The following is a 13,579-nucleotide window of genomic DNA, read 5'->3' on the forward strand; positions in this document are numbered from 1 at the left end:
ATCACACGGAGAAGCAGCGTTCTCTCCAGCCTTGAAGCATCACAGACTGGAAGAAGCATAAAGGTTTCAAATGGGTGAATTACACTGAGGAACAGAAGGGAGGAAAAAGTCAATTACTGTAATGTTCATTTCAGGCATCAACATTCCTCGTTGTTTGGAGACAAAAAAAGGACATGGGTTGAAACACAAAATCATCATCTGCTTGTTAGTTCTGCCTGTGAACTCAACTCTGCCTGAGTCATCCAAATCCCTATTCCGATTGAATTCATGCCTTTTTATCTTATGTTAGTATCCCAACGCTCATTGACTCATTCTATCGGATCCTCTCCCACGATGCAACAGCTGCAGTTACAACGAGGCCCAGAACAGCCCCATGCTTACTTATTAATTAAACCTCTTGTGTGTGCGTGTGTGTGCAGCGTAATGTTACCACACTCAGATCAGTTTTGACAAGCTTCAGCTGGGAGGAGGGATTGTGCTGAAGTGTCCACAAAACTACTCAGTGAGAAGCCTAAGTTGATTTGTTACATAGTGTGTCCAACTAGATTTCTTAGTTAAAAGTTGTTCTTCTTGTGCTGTATGGAAATTAAGGTTGTTACAGCATGATTTGAGGTAAAAAAATAGGATGAGTTCCTAATAGATGATATTCACACATAACAGGGACAGGTTGGACATGGCAAATTCAATGTTCTGTTTAGTTTTACGTATCATGTTTAATTAGTACTATTACTACTAATTAGTAATAATTCATTTGCTAAATGTTACTAGGCAAAACTGAGTATTTGAGATAGTTGAAATGTCTCCTTTTAAACAATATATGATTGTAGATGTCCATATTGTATGACTTACATAACTATCAGGCAGTGTCAGGAAAGCAGAGCATAAAGTACCAAGGGGTACCTTATGAAACAAGCTGAAAGCAGAAGGAATCGTATGAACTCCATTTGTTGCTAATGGAAATGGTGCAGTACCACTGTGCCCAGGGCCCTGTCTCAAGACTATGCAGTAGAGTACATCTTAATGGACCTAAATAGAAGCTTCCAGGTTATGTTAAAAGATATTCCCATACCCCAAATCATTTTTAATTTAGAGTACTAATCTCTTACATTCAGTAGTAAATGTTCTGAATACTTCTGAACACAGTAACTGCTGTCTGGTATCCTATGATTAAAGAATTTAATTAAAACGTAAGAAGACTCTTGAACCAAATACTTTAAAACCACATGCATCATCATTAATAATCACTTCTTTGTCTCAGTTTATATGTGCATAAACATCCTTCACAGAGTTGTAGAACACAGTGCTATTATTTCTGCATGTGGTTTTCACAACACCCTAATCCAGATACTGGCTGTGGTTATGCGTGACGGATTGGTGCTTTGTTCAGAGACTATTTATTTTACACCCATAACTATGCACCTCAAATACATCTCATTCTAAAACACCAATTAATTTATTGCTGTTGCCTGCAGTCTTGTTTTATAATTCTGCTTGCAGTTGATGCAGTGTGTGCCCTCTGCTCTGTTTGTTTGGTCTAGGTTAAGTATTGTTTCTCATTACGCAGGTCCCTATTGCTATAAGAAAGAAGAAAAACCATGTTTCTTGAGCCATACTTCAACCAAGGGACACCTGAACTTGATTCTTTGAGAAGAATCCAGTTACCAGCTGATGCTCTTCAGAGAGATATGGAAGAATGCTGAGACAAAACATGAGGATTTCTGTTTTTCGGTATGTAGGTCAGAGAACAGAAGTGAATGGCAGGAGCAAGTGTATCAAAATGTGTTGAATAGGAAGAAGCCGGAGCATGAGCTTGCGCTACAATCCCATATTCAGGCAGACCCGTCTCACTGAGATGGAGGGCGAGGATGGGAGAGAGAGAGAGAGAGAGAGAGAGAGAGAGAGAGAGAGAGAGAGAGAGAGAGAGAGAGAGAGAGAGAGAGAGAGAGAGAGAGAGAGAGAGAGAGAGAGAGAGAGAGAGAGATGTGTGTGTGTCTGTGGGCAGGGGTGATGAGAGAGTGGGAAATATTAAAAAGAGGGAGTGAACAACAGAGAAATGCAAAGAGATGAAGATGCAAAATGAAAGATGGGAAGAGGGAGTGAAAAAGATGATGGCAGATGGAGTAGAGGTACAAGTCTGTCCTATTTTATTAAGTCTTTGTCCAACAACAAAATCTCCCAGCAGTGGTTTTGGTCCGCGATGAAATGTCTGACAGTGGGAAAGTTTGAAAGCTGACCTATGTTACAGTGGGTTACAGAAGGACAAGTAAAGACACCTGAGACCTGGGATAACAGTGATATAGACCAAACGTTCCCCCAGGGCTTTCTCCTGCTAACCTATTAGAAGGTGCGTTTGATCCTAATGTCCGGGTGTTTGTACAGCCTGACTCAGTGAGCTCTGGGTGGGGCAGGCCTGGACTTGAGAAGCTCCAGCTGCAAACAGGCCTCCCCTCAGGTCTGCTGTGATACCTCAGAGAGCCATGAGGCTGCACACGGCTTTAACAGGACGGGCAAAGTGCAGCTACATCAAAACAGCCGAGGTTTCTCGGAAAGTAGGCTCCGCTCAGAGCAACGTATAGCCATTTCTCTGTATGTGAAAAGTTATCAATTGAACAATATTGATTCTGGCAGGAGCAGTGGAAAGAGAGCAGTCAAGTGTGCGGTTGGTCCAACTGCACTTGTTGACCGGAGAAATCGATGTTTTCATATGGGGTGAAAAAATCTCTTTGTAATGTGCCCTCTTGTCTATCACAGCAAACACATTATTCTGCCGTTCCATCATGGATGACCTTTGGATCATTGATCTTTGTGAACAAAAGGCTGCATTTGTTGTTTGGTATCGGACACAGTGGACCTCGATTGGTTGAACGTGCTGGAGTGATTGTACATTGATCACTGACCTCTTTCCTGCCTGCCTAGCTTGTGATCTGAGGCATGAAATGAGTCATTATTTCTGAGGGTGCCATGGGATGGGACAACTCAATAGAGTTTAGAGCATGTACAATGACTGGGGTGACTAACATACAAAATAATGACCACAATTAAAGAGTGTTGATTAGACACAATTAAGACTGATACTAAGAAACTAAGACTACACTAAACTAGGGACTGTAGTTTGCGACTACACAACAGAAAAAAAATTGTGACAAAAAATTAACAAATAGTAACAAAAAAAGTTTCAACTCATTTTACAAGAAAGACAGTATTGACTTTGTATGATTGGCACAAAAAAAACACGGACTATACATAGATCTGATATCAGGAGGTTTCCGTGTTCACTCCCACAATGAATCAATACACAGCGGGTTTGGAGTTACAGCACCACTGCACACTGGATTGAGTTAATATTGAAACACTCAATGCACTCCCACTAAGTAGTTAGGCTAAGTTTTTGATCCTTATGTTCCACAGAATACCAATCTATGACTGAAATGTTTAAGCTGCAAAGAGAATCAGCAACCTAAGAGTCAAGAGTATATAACAAATAAAATAAAACGATACAATGGCCTCCTGACCATTAGTAGGGCTCTTGCAAGATACATGAAATTCACACCATGATGTAATTGTTCCATCTGAGATCAGTGACTCGTGACAGACCCCCCCCCCCCCCCCCCCCCCACACACACACACACACACACACACATCCCAGTCATGCAAACGTCTGCAAATCTAACTGGAATGGATCATCACATTGTGTTGCTTGATGCTTAAGTGAGTGAGTGACCTAATGTGCCCGTGCATTGAACACCTTTCAAAACAAGCTGCTCAGAATTGACATTTCCTATGACTCTTTCAATGCAATGCATCAAACAGTCAGCTGTACAGTCAACTGTCTAGGCCAGAGGCCAGTGCCTTGTCTCCTTTACAGAGCTCATTTCTTTTTCCAAATAAAGTTTTCTGTTATCCTTCATCACCCCAAACTAGATCTTTCTGAAGGAGATGATAACAACGGGTTACTGGGAGTTTGAAAAATTGTTTGGCCTCAGACTCCGCAGTGGTTCAACTTGCTAATTCACTTTCTTATTTTCAGCGATCACAGCTTCACACCGCTAAGCCTTCTGGGAGGAGTATCTGAAACCAACAAGACCCGCTCTCTGAATTACAGTGTTCGGCACTGTATAATTTCATCTTGGGGGAATTCACCAGCGTGGCTTTCCGGATATAGAAGGCTCTCCGAGAGGCAGGAAGAGCATAATGTATATTATCTACAGTCATAAATAAGTCATAAACAAACCCCTGCTCTCTCTCTATATATATGTAATTTCTCCAGATAGGTCATATTTGACACAAACAAAGATGGTATGAATAGAGGATGAGGAAACTTAAAGACTGAAAGCTGATGAACGTACGTGTCTTTACTCTTTAGCTAACAAACCGTGGCCAGACCGATGACAAACAACTTCCCGTATCTCACAGGTTGTAGTGCGCTTACCCTGTTATTACTTATATCTGGTCAGGTTGGATTGGAAGATGTATAGAGCATAGCCAGAGGCAAAACTTCAGCAGGGAAATGACTGACTGTGAATGTGAGAATTACCACGGCAGGGGAAGCTGGGATCTGGATTTGACAGGGTCAAATGGAGATTTGATGGTGTTTACATATGCTGCCAGAGATGTGATGTGTTTATTTTATGGTATATTCTAATCAGTGTTGTGGGTGGAGAGGTCAGAAAAGACCCAGAGCTTATGAAGGACCAACAGCTTATCTCAAGAAGCCTTTTTGCTCACATACAAACAGTCTGTAGTCAATCATTTATAATCACATCTTGTGCCATACTGGTTCCCACCTCAATGCATATGACAAGGTTATGGTGGTTACGAGCTCCATCCTTTCTCAGTCCCTGGTTGGATAAATAATGTTCCTCTCACAGTACCGATTGAGTGTGTTATGTGTGTGCAAACTCCTTACCTACTAGCAACAGGCGTTCCGAGCCAGTTGCTCAGTCTCTGTAAAGAGTAGCTGAGAGAGTTCATTAGAGACCTGGAGTGATGCCAGTCTCTCATTATCTCCCACCACTTTACCGGCTACCTGTAATTGAATTTACCTCTCATCAGCCAAGCCCAGCAGATGTTGTTTATGAGCATCGGGTTCCCTGTTTTCATCCACTTACCCGAGCGTTCCTGCAGAGACGCAGTGTGGCTCCCGCCCATGTCTGCAAAGCCTTGTGGAAGTTTGAGATGAGTTTGTGGGGTTTAGGTCTGGCAGCGAAAAGTTGGTTGAGTTGGAGAGAGGCAAACTGTCGGAGGTTGCCATTCTTTTTTAATCACATGGCGATGGCTCACAGAAACTTGGTGGTGTTGGGAATCCCCACCTGATTGGTTGACCCCATTTTAGCACCTCTCACACAGTCACACCAATGTTCGGCTGGAGAATCCTTTCATGTGGTCATTAAAACAGTCCTTACAGGGCTGAAGCTGGGGCCCTCCCACTCAAATATTTATGGCTAGGATCCTTGTAGTTGACCGTAAAGAACTAACTTGTATCTTCCCTAGTAACTTTGAGGCCAATGTAGTGAAGTGCAACAACAGACTGACCTGAAGATGAGAACCGAGATTTACCTTCAAGAAAAGCAACAGACAGCAAATGTCAGTATTGGACAAGAGGATACATGATAACAAGCCGTAGATTTTATGATGGGTATAACTCAGTGGTAGTGCATTAGACTGCACATCAAGTGGTGCAAATACATATGAATTCATACTTAACACAACAAACACTTACAATACCTTATCTTGCTATCAATGGATTCTGTTCCATCAAATATAACTTCACTCATGAGAAATGATCGTGGGCCTCTCACATTGCATCGCCTGTCTCATGTTGATTAGAATCTTTTCCCATTTCATTGTCCTTTCTGGGGGCAATTTCTTCCATACCCTCCAAATTGAGTTCACTGTGTGAGGATCATGCAAAGCCCCTATTATGCATCCTCTGGTGTCACATCAAAAAAGAATTGACGGGGATGAGGAAAGAAGTAAAAATAAAACAGAACCAAAGAAACAAGGTCCCACCTACGCAGGGATAATTGACACATCTAAGCTCCTTTCGTGGGTGGACAGATTTTTCCTATTGAGAGTAGTCATGAGGAGCAATGAGGTGCGATATGCCAACAAAAAAGGGTATTTATAAAATCCTCTTAAAGAACAGCAAAACAGGAGATCCTGCACATCATTATCGCTGGTAGAACATTTAGTGCACAATCCTCACCACACTAACTGATGCTGGGAAGACTCCAGACATAAGCAAGCGATGATGTCACTGTCCTACAAAGGGATTACTGGCCTGCTTATCATCACCATACAAAACACTGATTAGATAAACCGTCAGTAAACACAAAGGAATCCCAGAGATCACTTTGGTTGTGCAAGAAGGAGTCGGGGGCCGAGATGAACCCCACAACAGGGTTCAGTCACAGCTCAGAGGCATCGTACTTCTGTGGTTTGGTCCTCTGGAGGGAACAACTAGTCCTTCACTGCTCCACCTGAGCTGACCAGTCCCTCTGCTAATGGGAAGGGAACGGCTGGCTCCCACATTCCTGCTTAGCAATGACTTAGTGTGGTGAGCTCTGAAAGGCACCTTTGTACTGATGCCATTGCCCTTCCTTCCTCCCTCTAGCGCGGATGTCTAATCCACCTGTTTCTAAACATGATACCTGTAGGAGCCTGTTTCTTTTGGTTCAAACTGACATTCTACTGTAAGCTTGAAAATTGTTCAGTTCTGTGTGAGTGTGTATGTGTGTGTGTGTGTGTGTGTGTGTGTGTGTGTGTGTGTGTGTGTGTGTGTGCGTGCATGCGTGCGTGTGTCTGTCTGTCTGTTTGTAAACGCAGATGTGCAACAGAGAGGATTTGCAGCCTCCACTCCAACTCTGTTAGGGATCGGATCCGTACCGGTAATTAAAATGATAATGAGGCGTGTTTAAAACCCCGGCATACAGATGAGACTCCAGCTCTGACGCAAAAGATGCTCCTCCATTTCCCCCCCAGCAGCCCTGGGACTGTTCAAAGGGGATAAACAGGAACCAGGAAATGCACCAGGATTACCCCTTGTTTGACCTCTGATTACGTCTCCTCTTTTCCAGATGGGAAAATTACATTCAAACTGCAAATGGTAATATTCAGAGTGAACACAACGTAATCTTATGTGACAAGGAATTCAAGAGTTTTGACTGGCATTTGAGGTTTGGGTATGTGGGTATTGTTTCACAAGATGATCTTGAAAGATCACAGAAGCTGTATGCTAAGATGCACGTCCACCTTTCATCCGCCTCCACCCCAACTTCCTTCAGAGAAATCAAACACAGTTGGCAACGCAATGCTAGTGTCATTGCCACCCCAGCACGGCTCTCTGATCTCAGACAAAAGCATCTCTTTCAACTGTGGAGGAGAGACAAGGGGAGGGAAGAATGCCTCTGACACATCTGTCTACGGTGACTGACTCTCTTTCTTTCTGAGAGTTGCATTCTGATTAAAGATACTTTAAGTGTAGCTCTGACAGTTATGTTGTTTTTGACTAAAACAGTGACAAAGTGAACTCTCACTCTCTGGCGTGCTGATTGAATCTGTGAAATGTTGATACTGTATATACTAATATATTGCATCTGCTGCTTGATTGTGTAACTCACACTATGCAGTAAATTGTATTTGCCTAACTTTTTAGAAAGGTCTGACCAGGGACTGGGGTTGCGCATTAGCCTATTGGCTAAAAACCTTTTATGCAACACATCTTCAACGTTATTTATGTATGTAATAATGTGCGCTGCATTGTCCCTGACAAATAAACTAATAAATAAATAAATCAAGCAACCAGCCTAAGTAGATAAGTTCATAGTAGTGACACATACTCTGGAAGACAACTCACACCTCTTTAATCACCAATTAGTGGTTCTCTGGCATCATTGTTTTCTGTGGGATTTTCTGTCAACTTCTACCAACTGAATGGTAAAACTTTCCTATTAGACAAGAACATATTTTGAAATTAAAGTTTAGTTACACTTAATTTAATCACATTGTAAAAAATATAAATGCATTGCAGTATCTATTGTATTTAGACAACCTTTTGAGATAAACGATGGGCTTTCAGCTCAATGTTTACTTTGGGTCTACAGAGCTGAAAGTCAATATGTCCCATCTAGCTCTTTCCATAATACAGGTACCATCCCAGTGAGTAAGAAGTCACTTCAGATGCTAAGCAAAGCAGCTTTGAGAGCTGAAAGCAGAGAGCTTTCCGATGCAAGAATGAGAATGAGAAAGTCTCAGGTGGACAAGTAACAAAGTCTCACTTTTTTCTGTCAGAGGAAACAGAATTGTTTAGCAGAATTATTCTCCAGGCTGAACCTAGTAAAAAGTGTATTAGTCTCACAAGAAGAAGGATGAAAAACATGAAAACATAAAAGAACTACCTGATACTTCAAACATACAAACGCACAAACAATCTCAGCTACGTTCACACACACATTACAGTAATGTTGACGCCTTCCCACAGATGGCAGACAGTGGACTCATCATCTTCAGATGGCACCGGAGGCCTTTTCATGCAGGTTTCTGTAAAGGAACTGGGGCTTTAGTGTTAGACTTTGAGACCCAGTGTGAAAAATCAAACGGAAAAACATGACATGGTAAAACCGACAGCACTGTCCATATTCTGCTTCTTCTTAAACCTCGCACAAATGCGGGGAGGCTTTAACACATGTCCCTGTGCATTTGTGGATCTCAATGCACTTGCAAGATCTGCAGAAACAAACAAGGAGACATCTCTTACAGCTTAGCCGATATCACTGGAGATGAAAGACGACGGATTAAACTCTCAAAAATCACAGAGGTTTCAATATCTTCAATTCATACATGACCACCCACGTAATCCATGCCCTATAAACGCAAGACAGCACCGAAAATGAACAAATAGCCTAAATAATTATAAAAGTGTCAGACAAATGTGTACAGTATGTGGATACGTCCATAAAAGACATGTGGGAGGCAACAGCACTGCTAAGAATGTAAGTAAAACTAGGGCAATAGTCTTTTTAACTACCTTCGTTCTTACCAGCTAGCTACACTGGCAGGATCAAATTAATCTTTCAGAAATTCATGATTCATGACTTTCCTTGTGGCAACGATAGAGATGCAAGTTTTAGCCCATTGTAAACTGCAGAATTATTCTTTGGGTGGGGATAAGAATGTAAGCAAAAACATCCAGGGTAAGAGCTCTCTCAACTCTTTAATGGAATCCTCATAGTAGAATAATAGCACTCTCCAGAAAGAAGACTCCAAGGCTTTTTACCCATGAAAGGCAGTGTCTCTTCAGCTGCCCTCACAGATATGTTCACTCTTGCGGCCTCGACGCTGCAAGAGGAGTCTTAACAAGCCGACAAGTGTCAGGAGATGGCAGTTAAAAGCCTCCGTGAGATAGGTTGGAAAGCGCTGGAAGGCTCTGAGGCAGCACTGCTGACAGGTGAGAGGACATGAGAGGAGGCCGGGGGGGTGGGGGGGGGGTGTCAGGGCAGGTTTGAGGCAAGGGGGGTGGCTGTCAGAAAAGTGTCAGTGGTTATGAGCACAAGTGGGAAAGGGAACAAGGTGACAGTGGTGCGTGAGACTAGGCTCCTGAATATTTTAGAACAAAAGAGAAAAGCGGGTTACCGAGAGAGCGGCTGTTTGAATTGAAGCAAGGGCTTGTGTCCCTTAGAAGAGACATCTAGCAGGGCCAATCGACAATCATATGATGAGGGCATCACAGCATGATGAACAGAAAGAGTGAAATGATATGAGGTGCTTGGGAGTCTCAGTCCCGGTGTACTGTAGTCCAATAACTGACAACCTATCAACAGCCCTTACCTTTCAGTGATCAATAGGCCTGACCCATCTCAATACAATACCCAAAGGTTTTCATACACTGTTTAAGAGTCGTATATTTAATCTAAAGTAATACAGAAGAAGAACAAATCAAATAAAGTCATACCAAACCATGCTTCAGAAACATTTTAATAAAAAAGAAAAACTTTGGACACATTTATAAGTAATTCTTCTGAACATTGTAGTGATACATAGGATGTATTTACCTATAGATAGCCTGTTGTGGAAGCTAAAATAGTGTTTTTCCAGATATGGTAATACTACAAGAACTTCTATATTGTAATTAAAAAAATGAGTCCAGGTATAAAAAGTAGGTAAATATGTCAAAATGGACAGTAAAACGTTTAACAACCAACATAACATGCCAAGTGAATAGCAATATAGAAATGTATATTCTTGAATTGAAATCCAATTCATATTATGGGATTCTGTGAGAATACAGCTACTATGTGCTGTCCACAAGTGCTGTATAGTAACAAACTGCAGTCAAGAAGAGCATGGATTTAGCAGGGATAACTGTACAGGTGCCAGCCCGTTGTTCATTTTGTCTGTGAAAAATAGTGTCCAAAAAGGAGGGAAGTGCCGGTATAGTGTTCATCAAACACGTTTTTACAGATGTAAGGGCCGGGAAAATATCAACCAACTGTGAGGAAAAAAAGAATAAAATCATGTTTCTACACATATACATCTTGTGGAGTTTTTGCCTCAAGAATGTGGAAATGTTCAGTCACAGTGTATGAAGAAAAATATAATTATCGCCTTTTCTTTTGTTTCAGAGATTTCCTTCTCTTTACAATCATGTCATATAACTTGTCCATCCCGTCGTGAAGACCTTCTCCTATGATGGCACATGCAGGTTGAACATGATAGGGTGTGGAGGTGCTCAGTTCGTGCAGTGCCAGTTGCTTCTCAATCTCACTAACAGACAGAGACTTGGGAAGGTCCTGCTTGTTGGCTATTACTAGTAGAGGTGTCCCTTGGTTTTCTGCGAATTTTGTTATTTTATGCAGTTCCGTTTTTGCTTCTTCAAGTCTGTCCACATCAACCGAGTCCACAACATAAATTATACCATCGGTGCAACGACTGTACGGTTTCCACAAAGGCCTCAGCTTCTCCTGTCCACCGACGTCCCAAAAATGACAACTTATTCCCTTAGCAGTTCCATTGCTTAGCTTAATCTTTTCCGTGTTGAACCCAATCGTGGGGACAGTGTTCACGAATTCGTTGAATTTCAGACGGTATAGAACAGTCGTTTTACCAGCGGAATCTAAGCCGAGCATGACAATATGTAGAGACTGAAATGCAGCCAAGTTTGAATAACTGTTCCCCATTGTAAGATGAATTAAATAAATAAAACTCAACCATTAGTTTACCAATAAGAACAATAATGCTATGGAACAGCCTAGGAATAAGGCATTGGTATTCCGATTGAGATGCCTGTGTGTAACGCGGTGGCACAATCCAAATCAGCGCCGAATGCTCTGAAAAGAACGCACAGACGTAGAAGAATACATCTCAGAATACGTTATATGGCTCCAGCACATTTGACATCCTGATTGCTGCAGCTGCAAAACTCCAAAACCAGACCGAATATACACGCGTACAACAGACTGGATTCAGCATTTTCCGTTTTCAAAATCCTTGGCATATGCTAATCTTGTCATGCCAGTTTTCATGGCAACGAGGAAAGGTTTTCTGTCAGCAAGGACATACTTCAGAGAGACCTCTACACTTGTGGCACTTGCATACTAGTCCAGTACATGGTATGGAAAGTAGCCCACACTACGCGCCTCATCCAGGGTTGCGCACAAGCCAAGGCGACATGTACCAGTTGCCGACCCCGCCCATTAGGGTAATACATAGCCTGAGAAACACGACTTCGTTGTTCCCGTTGTCATTACACGTTACTTTTACTCTAATCATTACTGTAATGTTAGCCAATATAGTGGCATAACAATACCTCATTATAGCCCACAAAGCTTTAGGATCCACATACTGTTGACTACAAATCCACAATACGGGTGGGATTGCAGCATTTTAAAATTTTGATTCTGCTTGTTACTGGTATCATAATAGTAGTTTTTCAATTATAGGTGGAGCTGAATGCGTAACGTTTAAAATAAACGTTTGCATTCACATTGGCTCTGCCGACATCTACTGCCAGGCATTTATAGTGCATCCAAATTTGAGCTAGAGCCGAAAGTTCTAGCTGTTTCCAGACTCTCCGCTAGATGTCAGAACAACACCTCCATACAACAATAAGAATCCCTGGCTCTTAGCAAATGAAAAAAAACATATCGATTTTTTTTTTTATTGTGCACGGCAAGAAATGCTTGAGTGATTCAGTACAAAGCACACATACTGTCAAACACAAACACAATAAGTCCTACAATCAGTGTGGGATCATAAGTGTTGTATAGACTGGCTGAGCTCATCCCATCAATCAATAAATCCCCCAAAACGTACCATTTGATAACATTTGACAACTTTTGTGTTATTCTTAATGCAGATGAGAGTTCTCTTGAAACAGACAGAGGAGTCCTAACGCCACAGTGAACCTGAGTCAGGGCAACCAGGACCCTCTCTTATTACCCCCAGCCCTGTGTAGCCTATTGATTGTGGATGTAATGGGGATAAGATCAATAAACCAGGAGAAAAAGCACCCAACAGGCTCTCCTCAGATCAGCGCCATGTAAATAAACTTGTTATTCGGCCCATCTCTGTCCCCTCAAGTGACACAAAGGCCCCGCGCTCAGTTGCCGAATGGGCCTCTGTGGAGAATAAAGCCAGCCGGCTGCCATCTGAGACTCCCACCCATGCTGGCTTATGCATTATACAGCAGGCTAGGACTGCAGGGGAGGCATTGATTCCTGTCTGTTTCATTATTTCATTTGGTCGCTGTCTTGTTTTTCTTAATTCCATGAAACACTGGATGATGGTTGCGCACTCTGCATGGGGATGAGGTGGGTTTGGAGGGTGTGGGTGTGGGTGGAGCAGTGTATGTGGTTGTCACACAGCTCAGTGCAGTGTTTAAAAGCCCAAACATGTTGGCTGTGTTCTGATATCCTAACCCTAAGGGAGGGAGTTCTAAAATCTCTCTCTGCAGGTGATTCCATACCCCTCACAGCCTTCTGTTTCTTCTCTAATGGTCGTTTCTATCATGCTCTGGTGGGCAGGGCCTGTGGCAGGCTGGTCACATGGACAACAGACACTTCTTTCAGGGGGAAACATGAGAAGGGTACAGAGACCACACATGCAAGGGGACTGTGCAAGAAAGCCATAAGCCGTCCACTGTATGTGTGACAGTCACACATCAAGACAGTTGAACTTTGTCCTTTCTTTGATCGACAAAATCGTTTGGGGGTTGACTCAAATTGGTTTCATTTGAAAAACAGATGAAGGCATTCTTTTCTTTTACAGCCCAGAAACATGGGCCTTAAAATGACATGTGGAGAAACTGATCTAGTGGAACGGTCTTGTTGTTGTGGAAAGCAGACCACTCAACACCTGAGACCCATCGTGTTGCTAGGCACTGGCCACTTCAGGATCCCTGAATTGTCTCTGTGATGAAAGCCGATATGCTGAAGTACCTAAGCAGACGCAAGGATGCACCTGAGTAAAGCGTGGAAACACTCGCTGGGGAGCTTTGTTTATCACAACAGGGAAATGCTTAAACCCAAAACCCAAATGTTCAGCATCCGTCCAATCAGCAGTGTTTCGGCGGGCGGGGGGGGGG

General features: G+C 42.5%; 1 protein-coding gene across 1 annotated transcript; it reads right to left on the reverse strand.

Annotated features, from left to right (window-relative positions):
• Positions 1 to 10,018: 10,018 nt before the first annotated feature.
• Positions 10,019 to 11,729, reverse strand: arl4ca (ADP-ribosylation factor-like 4Ca). The gene has a single exon (XM_084667661.1). The coding sequence runs from the start codon at positions 11,172 to 11,174 to the stop codon at positions 10,596 to 10,598; it is 579 nt and encodes a 192-aa protein (XP_084523787.1). The 5' UTR covers positions 11,175 to 11,729; the 3' UTR covers positions 10,019 to 10,595.
• Between the last annotated feature and the right edge of the window lie 1,850 nt (positions 11,730 to 13,579).

This window comes from Hypomesus nipponensis, chromosome 12 (assembly GCF_054491055.1).
Source record: "Hypomesus nipponensis isolate SF chromosome 12, ASM5449105v1, whole genome shotgun sequence".
In the NCBI taxonomy this organism is placed as follows: domain Eukaryota; kingdom Metazoa; phylum Chordata; class Actinopteri; order Osmeriformes; family Osmeridae; genus Hypomesus; species Hypomesus nipponensis.